At 38.0% G+C, this 14045-nt stretch overlaps 1 protein-coding gene across 20 annotated transcripts in view; it reads left to right on the forward strand.

The window, feature by feature from the left end:
* The window catches only part of SLMAP (sarcolemma associated protein), a 146833-nt gene that overhangs the window by 56500 nt on the left and 76288 nt on the right, over positions 1-14045 (forward strand). For 11 of the 20 annotated variants that reach the window (XM_024746290.1, XM_024746288.1, XM_024746295.1 and 8 more), the window contains exon 2: positions 3609-3762. In XM_024746290.1, coding sequence (XP_024602058.1) covers positions 3609-3762 — 154 coding nt within the window. Of the gene's footprint in view, positions 1-2223; positions 2295-3608; positions 3763-14045 lie in introns of all 20 variants that reach the window. The other 9 variants (XM_024746289.1, XM_024746297.1, XM_024746296.1 and 6 more) reach the window with 2 other exon arrangements.

Consider the following 14045-nt stretch of genomic DNA (forward strand, 5'->3'; position numbering starts at 1 on the left):
CTGAAAACAGTGAAAGTTGAACTTTGGCCACGAGCTACAGGGTTTTTATAAATTCCGGGCTCCTTACACATCTGCTCAGCATCAAAGTGAATGCCCATAGGCTAATACAAACACCAGAGATGCTTGGGCGTTCCTTAGGCTACTAGGAAATAAAGATAGTTAAAGCTTCAACAAGATTTGTTTTTTAGAGTAGTTAAAAATTTTCTCTTTTGGGACTTCCCTGGTGGCACAGTGGTTAAGAATCAGCCTGCCAGTACAGGGGACGCAGGTTCGATCCCTGGTCCGGGAAGATCCCACATGCTGCGGAGCAACTATGCCTGTGCGCCACAACTACTGAGCCTGTGCTCTAGAGCCCGAGAGCCACAACTACTGAGCCCATGTGCCACAACTAGTGAAGCCACGCACCTAGAGCCCATGCTCCACAACAAGAGAAACCACAGCAATGAGAAGCCCACGAACCGCAACAAAGAGTAGCCCCCACTCGCAGCAACTAGAGAAAGCCCACGCGCAGCAATGAAGACCCAATGCAGCCAAAAATAAATAAATCAAAAAAAAAAAAAGCCTGATAGAAAAAGATGTATCAGCATAGAGGAGAAAGATATTTCTGGTTTGAAAGTGACAAAGGACCAACTGACATACCTGCTATGGGAGATGCATCCAGGGACTGTAAGCAGTGTCACTTGCGAGTGCCTTGCAAATAAGTTGACTTATTTATACCTATCTAACCTGATAGTAAATAGAATAGCTTCTGTACAATGTAGACTGAATAGTGGCAGATTGTTTCATAGAAGGTGCAAAAACATTTTTAATAACAGTTTTTCAAAACACCAAGGGCAGAAGGTTAAATCAGTGAAAATATTTCTGCAGGGAAGTAAACAATTGCAGTCTAGCTATACTCAAGTGGGGAGGCTCAGGGGCATGAGTGGAGGTTAGTGTGGCTGAGAGGGATAAGGGAGGAAAATAGTGTGAGTTAATGAGTTTGGAGAGGGAACCAAGAGCCATATCATGTGGGGCTTTATTGGCTGTAATGGTAAGAACTTTGGACTTTCTTCCAAGGTGTTTGGAAGCCATTAGCTGGTTGAGAGCAGAGGATCAATGAGCAACTAACGTAAATGGTATGTTCAAGCTAAATGAAGGCCAAAGATACCATGGTGTGCTCTGGACATAATATAGACATATTAGAATGAAAAGAACATGGGTTAATATTGATTAAAATTTTTTTTAATTTGAAAATTTATGGTTTTAGAGTTAAGAGCTACAAACATGAGGTGTTGAGATATATGTGTGTGTATGTGTATACACATAGAAAAGCACACACACATTTTTGTTTTTCAAACAGTTTTCTAAACAGTACTGAACCTCATTTCATATGTTCTTACTTTTGTTCTCTTAATTTTTTTTTTTTAAACCACTAGTAACAGCCCACTAAATTGACTTAGTAACACACTAATGGATCAGAATTTGAAGTTTGGAAACCACTGTAAATCTATAATCCCCTTATTTGGCTTGCCAAGGCACATATAACTGAAAATGACCAAACCAGAATTCAGATATTGCCGCATTTCCCAAGAATATATTAAAATTAAAAAACAAACTCGTTTATACAGTGCAACAGTAGGTTCCAGTGTAGAAAAAATCTTGAGGATAATTGTTCCTACTTGAGCATATTGCCTGTGCTTATCTCCCTGGTGTGAAATATTAAGGCCTCTAAGTTTCAAATGGATTTGTAAAATATCAACACAATTTTCTTTATTAATGGTCTGTAACTAACTATATAAACTGCTAGCCAAAGTAACAGTTGGTCTCTTTTTGAATTATAAACAGAGACTAAGTCATTTATAGACAGCTTGGTGGCCTTGAAATTGTCACCTAGGAATTAATGAAAAGAAATGTCATTTTCGTATCTTCTGCAAATTGCTTATTCTTCTGTTGTGTTTCATTTTGGAAGAGGGTTTTTGGAAGGAGTGAAGGATAAATGGAACATAAAGGTCAGTGTGAAGTAATGGGGGAAAAATGTCCCTTTTAATTCTGTGATATAAATCCCTGCTTCTGTATTCCATAGCTCTGTGACTTTGGAAAGATACTTGCCTGTGCCCCAATTTTCTCACTTATAAATGGAAATAATATCTATAACATAGCTTTAATGTTAAGGTTAAATAAGGGCCTGGTGGTGCAACATGTATTTTAATAAATATTAGTTTTCTTCTTTCCTTTCTTCCTTAGGAAGGCATTCAGTGAAAATGTGTTGCTAGAATAAGCAGGGCTGGAGAGTGTAGAAAGATGCAAAAAGAAAGGTACATCTTTTTTTATTGGTTGTTCTCTTCCTAGTAAGTCTATTGTGTGTGATCCCAGTTGTTCCTAATTTCTCTTGGAATAGGTAGGTGATAAATAGGTAGGCTTCCTGTGCCTCCTGCTGTCCCTTCCCTTGTTAAAGAAGGAAGATTACCCAAGTGATGAAAGGCAAGTTTGGGGGGGCCAGGAAGTGGTCCCTTCGTAGTTGATTCCAGTATTTTAGTTTCTAGTGTCTCCAAAATGTTTATCACAAAGAGTTTACTGAAGTGTTGGGCCTGATACCACGTATGTTAGTTAACTGATAGCAATTAATATAGGTGCTACCTAATACCAATTGTCCTTGCCTGTGGAATAAACAGCACTTCCTTTGACTTAACCCAGAAATCCTAGGAGCAAAGTTACAAAGTCAGAGTGAGATGGAAAGATAAAATTAGAGTTTTGTGTAGCTGGCTTAAAAAAAAGAAAATAACAGCTTTATTGAGATATAATTTATACCATAAAATTCAGTCTTTTAAAATGAACAATTCATTGCTTTTTAGTGTATTCACAGAGTTATGCAACCATCACCACTATCTAATTTTAGAACCTTTTAATCACCCCAAAAGGAAATCTTATACCCATTAGCAGTTATTCACCCCACCCCATCCCACCCTCTGCCCCAGCACCTCAGCCCCTTGCAACCACTAATGTGCTTTTTATCTCTATGGATTTGCTTATTCTGGATATTTCATATAAATGGAATTACATAATATATGTCTTTTGTGACTGACTTCTTTTACTTAGCATAAGGTTTTAAAAGTTCATCCATGTTATAGCTTGAATCAATACTTCATTCCTTTTTATTGCAAAATAATATAATTCATGTGGCTATACTATGTTTTGTTAACCCGTTCATCAGATGATGGGCATTTGGGTTGTTTCCATTTTTTGGCTATAAGGAATAATGCTGCTATGAACATTCATGTACAAGTTTTAGTGAAGACATATGTTTTCAGTTCTCTTCAGTATATACCTCAGAGTAGAATTGCAGGGTCATATGCTAACTTTTTGTTTAACATTTTGAGGACCTTGTAAACTGTTTTCTGAAGTGATATACCATTTTGTCCAGCTGGATTTTAAATCACCCAGTTTCAGGGTTCTAATTTCATATGTAATGAAGGAGAATCTTAGCTGAAATAAGTGGTTTGAATTGATAGGGGAAAAAAATCTACCTGCAGTAGTTTGCAAAGTTGGAAGTATTGATACTATTTTTTAAAAGTAGGTTTGGAATTATTACTGCTAATCTTTGGCTCTTTTTTTAAATTTTATTTTTGCAGTTTTATCTCCAAGACACTAAAAGTAGTAATGGTACCTTTATAAATAGTCAGAGATTGAGTCGAGGCTCTGAAGAAAGTCCACCATGTGAAATTCTTTCCGGTGACATTATCCAGTTTGGGGTAGATGTGACGGAGAACACACGGAAAGGTACGGGTATGGATCGATTTTTCCTATTATTTGTCTTGTTTGTTTACTTTTTTATTCTGTTGTTTAATGTTACAAAACATTTCATGCTTGCAAAAGCAATTTAAGTACAACATTTTATGCAGTGAAAAGTTGAGTCTCTCACTTTCCCTATCGTTTTTCTAAAATTTTAAATTCTAAAATGTTAAAGAATTTATATTCTTTATCACAGTATGAAAACACAGGGCACTGCTGTGTCAGTTAGAAAACAGTTGGCTGTGGTGATGCTGTACTCAACCAATAGGAGCTTAAACCATAAGGATATTTCTTGTTAACTTATTAACAACAAGCCTGGAGGTAGCTAGGTCCAGACTTTGTTCACTTGGCTCAGTGATGTTATCAGGAATCCAGAGGGTCTTACTGTCCTCCCATTTTGTTATCCCTTACATGTTGGTTTTTTACGCTTTTGCTTGTTGCCTCATGGTCTAAGGGTGATGGCTGCAGCCCCAGGCTTTATTTTCCTCACACCAGTGTCCTAGGCAAAAAAGATAAGGTGGGGGCAAAATGCCTTTTTGTGTGGCTCTCTTTTCATGTTTGAAAGAACAATCTTTCATAGACTCCTTCCAGCAGATTCTTTCTTTTGTCTCACTGGCTGCATGGGTGGGTCACATACATACCTTTAACTGTAGCTACAAAGGAGCCTGGGAAGGAAGTTACTTGGCAAAGGGAAGCAGGAGATCCGTGACTGGCATAGATCAATTATGATTTATCCCTTTTGGTTGTGTCTTCATTGTTGCCCCAAACAAAATCAGAATTCTGTAGGCAGCTACCACGAATATAAAATTTCATGTCTCAAGTATTTGAAACTAGGATTTCTCTAGCTAAATAAATTTAGATTAATTTTACAATTCTGACGCTTTTTGGCCCTACCTAGTTCACTGTTTACTTTATGACCAAGAAATTATATGGCTGAATCATAAAACTAAATAAATAGGAACCAAAAGTATGCAGTCCCACTGTCTCAGTTTAGTATAGACAGTGGAACTGATTGGCAAGTTTCTCCTTTTGTTTCTCTGAGCACACTCTGATCTGATAATATCCTAAGTCATTAGTCTCTGGCATTTTGCACAGTAGATATGGGAACCCAGGGGGTGCTGGTGATGATAGTGTGTTTGTGTACACGTGCATATACGTTTACATACTGCAACTGCAGTATTATTTTTGCTGGGTTTTGTTGGCCTCCTCAGAGTGTTAGGTTTTTTGTTTGCTTGTTTGTTTTTTTAAGGTGTTAGGTTTTGAAATTTGGATGTGTGTAGGGCCAACGTCTTAGGAATTTTCATTTACAATTTAAAATAGAAGGGAAAGTTTGTATTTTGATGCAAAATATTGAGTGCTCCTTACTAAGAGAACTCAACTTATGTATAAACATACTGAGAACAGCTGCAGTGGACACTCTGATATCTTCTGTTGCCACATCACACCTCCTCTGCTAGCAAGTCATTCAGCAAACATTTACAGAACCCCAGCTGTGAGAAGCCCACAGAGAAGACAGAATTTGATTACACTGTCTTTCTCTCCAAGGAATATCTATTTTCTTGGCTTGCATTTCTCAAAGAGAATTAAAAGGTGTTAATTGATAGAAGAATGAAGTAATCAAATACATTTAGGAATGCTTAGTTAACCAAAGATAGTCAGGACTTCTCTGACCTATAACATGCTAACATATATGCAGATCTTCAAGGGGGTGACTGATATAAGATGTAGGTAAGTTCCAAACTCCTTCCCTCTCTTCTTCCCCATCTAGCTGGGGGGGCTACCTTAGAAAATGCTGTAGAAAGCTAAGAGGACAACTCTGAGATTCAGGGTTACTATTAGTACAATATTATTTTGACAACGTAGATTCTTGCAGGCTTCTTTGAAAATTTATCTTTTATGCCAACTTTAAGGAAAGTAAAGAAAAATTTCTTCATCATTTAAAATGTTGTTTCTTTTGGTATTTATTGCCTTCAAAAAGTTGACTTATATTACGCATGGCCTCTTGGGATACAGCTGTGTCACGAGTTGAGTGTTACTGTTTAAACATATGCTTTAAAAAATAAAAAAAAAGGTGCTCTATGCTAAACAGTATTATGATAAGCTTTATATCACTTGGAAAATCCTACTGAAATTGTACAACACTACTGGATAACCCCTGGATCAAAGAAGACATCAAAAAGGGAATTTCAAACTATGTGGAAAGGAAAGGAGACTTTCATACCAAAATACAGTAAATCCTTTACTCAGATAAAAATTTATAATCTTAAATATTTTCCGTGTTAAAGAAGAAAGACAAACAACGAAGGAAGTTGGCACTTAGAAGAAATTAGAAAAAGAACAACAAGAAAAAGAAGTTAGGAAGAAGAAATAAAAAAGCAGAAATTAATGAAGTGAACAAAAAACTCTGAAAGGGATTAAACAAACCCAAAGGCTGGATCTTTAAAACAAAACAGTAAAATAAAATAGGTAATTAATAAGCCTTGATTCCTTTATTAGGTTTAAAAAAATATAAGGAATGAGAAAGGAGATATAAACACAGATATGGGATATACCAAAAGAATTAATAGAGACTGTTACATGCCAAACTATGACAAAGAAAAAAAAAAAACAAACTGGAGTAAATTAATGTTTTCCTGGCAAAATTATCCCAAGATGTAGGAAACTTTTAAGTTGATTTCTTTAAAAGAGACTAAAAAAAGTTATTAAAGAGTGACCAGAAATGGGCATTCACAGCTGAATTTGGTCTTACTAAAGAACAGATAAATCCAATGTTGTTTAAATACTCCAACATAGGTGAAGGTGGGAAGCTCTCAAAATCCTTTGAAGAAGCCAGCAGCCTGTCATTAGTGCCAAATTCTGATACAGATAAAGTACAAAGAAGAAAATTGTAACTAATTTCATTTGTGACAATAGATTAAAAAATCCTGATTAGGGTATTAATAAATTAAATTCAGAAATGAAACTATGTCTGTGAGTCTATTTTTGTTTTGTAAATAAGTTCATTTACATCATTTTTTAAGATTCCACATATAAGTGATACCATATATTTGTCTTTCTCTATCTGACTTACTTCACTTAGTATAATAATCTCTAGGTCCATCCATGTTGCTGCAAATAGCATGATTTCATTCTTTTTTATGGCTGAGTAGTATTGCATCATCTATATAAACCACATCTTCTTTATCCATTCATCTGTCTATGTCTATCTGTCTATGGACATTTAGGTTGCTTCCATGTGTTGGCTGTTGTAAATAGTGCTTCTATGAACATTGGGGTGCACGTATCTTTTTGAATTATGTTTTTCTCTGGATACATGCTCAGGAGTGGGATTGCAGGGTCATATGGTAACTCCATTTTTAGTTTTTTAAGGAACCTCCGTACTGTTCTCCATAGTAGCTGCACCAGTTTACATTCCCACCAACAGTATAGGAGGGCTCCCTTTTCTCCACACCCTCTCCACCAATTATTATTTGTAGACTTTATAATAATGACCATTCTGACCCACAGGAGGTGGTATCTCATTGTAGTTTTGATTTGCACTTCTCTAATAATTAGCGATGTTGAGATCTTTTCATGTGACTATTGGCCATCTGTATGTCTTCTTTGGAGAAATGTCTATTTAGATCTTGGGCCCATATTTTTGATTGGGTTGTTTTTTTTCTGTTATTGAATTGTATGAGCTGTTTGCATATTTTGGGAATTAAGCCCTTGTTGGTAGCATCATTAGCAAATATTTTCTCCCAGTCTGTAGGTTGTCTTTTCATTTTGTTTATGGTTTCGTTTGCTGTGCAAAAGCTTATAAATTTAATTAGGCCCCATTTGTTTATTTTTGTTTATATTTCCATTACTCTAGGAGACCGATGCTCTATAGTGCTTTTGAATACATTTATAATAAGGATATCAAATTAGATCCTTGAAATGATAAAAACTAGTTTGTGGGGATCTGTGAAAGGATTTTTTTGCATCATTGTGCATAGTACAAAACACAATGGAAGGATAATTTTTATATTTCCCTTCATGCAGGTATTAAAAAGAATACATTAGTATTATATGAATTGCAGGGATTTCTGTAAGATATATTGTTGAGTGAGGAAAGGATTACTTTAGTAATTTCATTATTTTTAAAAAGTATCATCAGTCTCTATAAATGTACATTTATATGCATGTGTTTATGTATGATTTTATGAACATGGGAAAACATGGAAGAATGCATACATACTAGTCATTAATGTGAGTCTTCCTGGAGTTTGATTGGAGAGGAGGAGTAAAGGAGAAGTGGGAGCCAAATTAAAAAGGGCAAGACTAGCAAAACTGAAATAAAACCCCTCTAGGATATATGACATTTATGTATTTGTATGAAATAATATATGTGTAAAAGGAAATTTAAAAAATATATATATGATATATAAAAGTGTTTTTATATTTGTGTGTATGTATATAAAAATCAGGATTTTTGTTAAAAATGTGATGAATCTGAGGTCATTGAACATATGAGTTCATATTAGTGTGTCTTCTTTTCCAAGCTCGCCAAAACAAGCTGATTTTGATGTTTGGCTTTCCACACAGTGTGGCTTCAGGGAAAAGATTTATTGGTCAACACTTTAGTAATACCCTGCCCTATAGATATAAAATGTTATTGCAAACAAATAGGATGACTTTCTAATATTTTTTTTTTTTTTTTTAATTTTTTTTTGGGGTTTGCGGGCCTCTCACTGCTGTGGCCTCTCCCGTAGCGGAGCACAGGCTCCAGACATGCAGGCTCAGTGGCCATGGCTCACGGGCCTAGCCGCTCCGCAGCATGTGGGATCTTCCCGGACCGGGGCACGAGCCCGTGTCCCCTGCATTGGCAGGTGGACTTTCAACCACTACGCCACCAGGGAAGCCTTCTAATAGATTTTAAAAAAAAAAAAGAAAGAAAGAAAACGAAAAAGGAAGGGAGAAAGAGAGAACGCCAACCTATCAGATCCTCCTGGAATGGGATCCTTAACAACCCGATTGCCGGCCACTCCTCTGTTCACAAACCCACAAACTGCTCAGATGGCATGAGTTTTCTGGGTCATACATTACAGTAACCCTCTGTTGCAAATCTTGGGACCATTTAGTTCTATAAACTTCACATATAACTCCAGTTAGCTGATCAGTCCAGGTCCCACTTTACCCACTGTGTTCCTAGGTTAAGCCTCTATGAACAAAGGGCCTGTTAGGAGTAAGGCAAATGGTATCTTCCTTTTGCTTTGTGCTACAACTGCACTGAATTGCTTTTACTCCCCGCAGTAGGTCTTGCCCCTTCTGGCCTTCAAGCCCTTGCACATGATCTTTCCTTCACCTAGAAAGCTTTCTAGGCTGAACAAAATGCCCTTCCATGTCCCTGTTGCACACTGTACTCGTCCTCTTTGTATGGTTGCCTCCCTCACTAACCTGTAAGCTGTTCAAGAACAGGCAGTGTGTCTGTCTTCATTGTAGACTCTCCACACCTAACCTGGCACATACTGGTTGAATAAACTTTCAAACGTCTCATAACTCTTTATCTGCCATTTTACAAAAGTTCTTTCTACCACCTCATCTCAACTAAGATTTTGACAACCTTCCTCCTAATCTGGAGGCTTATATGAGGATTGGGTATTGGCAACCTTCTTGTTACCCACTGCCCTTTTTATTCTGCTGTGACTCAGTTACCTCTCCTTAACCTGTCTCAGCTTTAATTTCCTCATCTTGTAAAAGGGGACTCGTGATACTACTAACTGTCTCAAGGTTTGTGGTATAATATTGAGTGTTCACATTGTGGCACAGTGTTCAATGTGAACACTGAAAGAGTGAACATAAAGTGCTTAGCTCAGGGTCAGGTGCTTTAATTATTACTGAAACCCTTGCCAATCATTTGCACCATCTTTTTTTGCCATCAAGTTTGCCCATCTTTCTCAGTAGCTTCAGCCCCAGGCTTCTTTACCCATCTGTCCTTTGGAACCCATCATTGGCATTTCAGAGGTACTCTCACCAACTCCTTGACTACTCCGTGATTTTTGGCCATGCTGTTTTGCTTATTTCTAGCTCTTGGAAACTTTCACCATAAGCTTTACATACTTCCACTTTCCTGCTACTAGCGGAAATCACAAAGCTGATTCAACACAGAATGTGCCAAATTTGCCAGATTGACTGAGAGAATCTGTCTGATGGCATGGCAGTCTTCTTTTGTTCATTTAAAAGATGGCTTCTCGGGCTTCCCTGGTGGCGCAGTGGTTGAGAATCTGCCTGTCAATGCAGGGGACACGGGTTTGAGCCCTGGTCTGGGAAGATCCCACATGCCGCGGAGCAACTAGGCCCGTGAGCCACAACTACTGAGCCTGCGCGTCTGAAGCCTGTGCTCCGCAGCAAGAGAGGCCACAATAGTGAGAGACCCGTGCAACGCGATGAAGAGTGGCCCCCGCTTGCCGCAACTGGAGAAAGCCCTCGCACAGAAATGAAGACACAACACAGCCAAAAATAAATAAATAAATAAATATATAAAATAAATAAATAAAAGATGGCTTCTCAACCCAGGATATGCACCAGAATTAACCTGCAGAGCTTTGTAAAGCTACACATGTGTGGATCCCACCCTTCAGCCCTAAGAAGGAGACTTGTTAGGTGTGGGACCTAGGCATACCTATTTTTTTCTTGTTGTTTGTTTCCCTTTGTATGTATGTATGTATTTACATCTTTATTGGAGTATAATTGCTTCACAATGTTGTGGTAGTTTCTGCTGTATAAACATGAGCTGCTTGTTGATTTTGGAGGTTAATCTTTGTCAGTTTGCAAATATTTTCTCCCATTCTGAGGCTTCTCTTTTGGTCTTGTTTATGGTTTCCTTTGCTGTGCAAAAGCTTTTAAGTTTCATTAGGTCCCATTTGTTTATTTTTGTTTTTATTTTATTAAGGTCATGTGGTAGTTCTATTTTTAGTTTTTTAAGGAACCTCCATACTGTTCTCCATAGTGGCTGTATAAATTTACGTTCCCATCAACAGTGCAAGAGGGTTCCCTTTTCTCCACACCCTCTCCAACATTTATTGTTTGTAGATTTTTCGATGATGGCCATTCTGACCAGTGTGAGGTGATACCTCACTGTAGTTTTGATTTGCATTTCTCTAATGACTAGTGATGTTGAGCATCCTCTCATGTGTTTGTTGGCAATCTGTATCTTCTTTGGAGAAATGTCTATTTAGGTCTTCTGCCCATTTTTGGATTGGGTTGTTTGTTTTTTTTGATATTGAGCTGCATGAGCTGCTTGTTGATTTTGGAGGTTAATCTTTGTCAGTTTGCAAATATTTTCTCCCATTCTGAGGCTTCTCTTTTGGTCTTGTTTATGGTTTCCTTTGCTGTGCAAAAGCTTTTAAGTTTCATTAGGTCCCATTTGTTTATTTTTGTTTTTATTTTATTAATATGCAAATTTATTTATTTATTTAATTTTGGCTGCGTTGGGTCTTGTTGCTGCATGCAAACTTTCTGTAGTTGTGAAGAGCGGGGGCTACTGTTGTGGTGCGCGGGCTCCTCATTGAGGTGGCTTCTCTTGTTGCAGAGCATGGGCTCTAGGTGTGCGGGCTTCAGTAGTTGTGACATCAGGGCTCACTAGTTGTGGCTTGTGGGATCTAGAGTGTAGTCTCAGTAGTTGTGGCGCATGGGCTTAGTTGCTTCATGGCATGTGGGATCTTCCCAGACCAGGGCTCAAACCTGTGTCCCCTGCATTGGCAGGTGGATTCTTAACCACTGCACCACCAGGGAAGTCCTATTTTTGTTTTTATTTCCATTTCTCTAGGAGGTGGGTCAAAAAGGATCTTGCTGTGATTTATTTCATAGAGTGTTCTGCCTATGTTTTTCTCTGTTTTATAGTGTCTGACCTTACATTTAGGTCTTTAATCCATTTTGAGTTTATTTTTATGTATGGCATTAGGGAGTGTTCTAATTTCATTCTTTTACATGTAACTGTCCAGTTTTCCCAGCACCACTTATTGAAGAGGTTGTCTTTTCTCCATTGTATATTCTTATCTCCTTTTTCAAAGATAAGGTGACCATATGTGTGTGGGTTTATCTCTGGGCTTTCTATTCTGTTCCATTGATCTATATTTCTGTTTTTGTGCCAGTACCATACTGTCTTGATTACTGTAGCTTTGTAATATTGTCTGAAGTCAGGGAGCCTGATTCTTCCAGCTGTATTTTTTTTCCTCAAGATTGCTTTGGCTATTCGGGGTCTTTTGTGTTTCCATACAAATTGTGAATTTTTTTCTTCTAGTTCTTTGTTTATTTATTTTTTAATTTTTGGCTGTGTTGGCTTTTCGTTGCTGCACGCAAGCTTTCTCTCTCTAGTTGCGGTGAGCAGGTGCTATTCTTTGTTGCAGTGCACGGGCTTCTCATTGCGGTGGCTTTTCTTGTTGCAGAGCACAGGCTGTAGGTGTGTGGGCTTCAGTAGTTGTGGCACGCAGGCTCAGTAGTTGTGACTTGCGGGCTCTAGAGCACAGGCTCAGTAGTTGTGGTGCATGGGCTTAGTTGCTCCGTGGCATGTGGGGATCTTCCCAGACCAGGGCTCAAACCCGTGTCCCCTGCACTGACAGGCGGATTTTTAACCACTGCGCCACCAGGGAAGCCCTGTTCTAGTTCTGTGAAAAATGCCATTGGTAGTTTGGTAGGGATTCCACTGAATCTGTAGATTGCTTTGGGTAGTATAATCATTTTCACAATGTTGATTCTTCTAATCCAAGAACATGGTATCTCTCCATCTGTTTGTATCATCTTTAATTTCTTTCATCCGTGTCTCATAGTTTTCTGCATACAGATCTTTTGTCTCCTTAGGTAGGCTTATTTCTAGGTATTTTATTCTCTTTGTTGCAGTGGTAAATGGGAGTGTTTCTTATATTCTCTTTCAGATTTTTCATCATTAGTGTATAGGAATGCAAGAGATTTCTGTTCATTAATTTTGTATCCTGCTACTTTAGCAAATTCATTGATTAGCTCTCGTAGTTTTCTGGTAGCATCTTTAGGACTCTCTATGTATAGTATCATGTCATCTGCACACAGTGACAGTTTTACTTCTTCCTTTCCGATTTGGATTCCTTTTATTTCTTTTTCTTCTTTGATTGCTGTGGCTAAAACTTCCAAAACTATGTTGAATAATAGTGGTGAGAGTGGGCAACCTTGTCTTGTTCCTCTTCTTTGAGGAAATGGTTTCAGTTTTTCACCATTGAGGGCGATGTTGGCTGTGGGTTTGTTATATATGGCCTTTATTATGTTGACGTAGGTTCCCTCTATTAGGCATACCTATTTTTAAAAAGCCTTGGGTTGTTCTTTTGGACAACTAGGTTTAAGAACTCTGCTCTGTTAAGTTTCTGGCAACTGTTTTATGTGCTTTCCCTTATCTTCAAGTCCCAAATTTCCCTTCTCATGTTGTCTGCTGTGAATCTCTACTTCCTGGCTCTGTACCTGTATTTCCAGCTGCTTGCTTGGTTGGTTCCTCTTGAATGTCCTACTTTCACCTTATAATTACTCTGTACAAAGCCTAATTCCCATCTTCAAACTAGAGCAATCCACTAACTTACCGATTTCATTTATTGCTCCAACACTCTGTAAACACTCTAGCTCAGAATATTGGTATCTTTTCTGAATCCTGTCTCTTCTTTACCTTTAGCAGTTGTCACCTACACCATTTGCCTCCCTTCCCTGCTACTACTTGTTTTTCCTGATGCCAACCTAGAATGTTACAGTAGCTCTCCACTTCTGGCCACCATATTTTGCCAACCCACTGCCTCCAGAATATTCTTCTGTTACAGCTTTATTCATGTCATTCTCCTGCTTTTAGAAGCCTTAAGTTGCTGTGTCATACTGTAGAATAAAGTCTGAAATGCTTACCTGTACACTTGAGACCCTCAAAAATGTGGATCCAATTCAACCTTTTGATTTTATTTCCCATTACTTCCCTTAATGTATGTTAAGCAACGTTATTTAGAGGCAAGAGGGAGAAGAAACTCTTTGAATACTAGCGCTGCCACTTGCCAAAATCAGATCTCAAGCAAGTTTAGCTTCTTTGACTTTAGTTGCCTCATCTGTAAAAATAGAACATAAAAATAACTATTTACGTGGTTTGTCATAAGTAGTTAACATGTATAGTGTGCTTAGCGCCTATACATGTTAACTACTGGCACCTAAAGGGCCTTGAAATATATTCTTTACCCCCTCCCTCCAATCTCCTCCAGCTGCCCTCATTAGATGTGCAGCTCTCTCACATCCTTCTCGTTTTCTTTTTCTTTGCTCAT

The sequence above is a fragment of the Neophocaena asiaeorientalis genome, unplaced genomic scaffold (genome assembly GCF_003031525.2).
Source record: "Neophocaena asiaeorientalis asiaeorientalis breed wild unplaced genomic scaffold, Neophocaena_asiaeorientalis_V1.1 scaffold251, whole genome shotgun sequence".
Classification (NCBI taxonomy): Eukaryota; Metazoa; Chordata; class Mammalia; order Artiodactyla; family Phocoenidae; genus Neophocaena; species Neophocaena asiaeorientalis.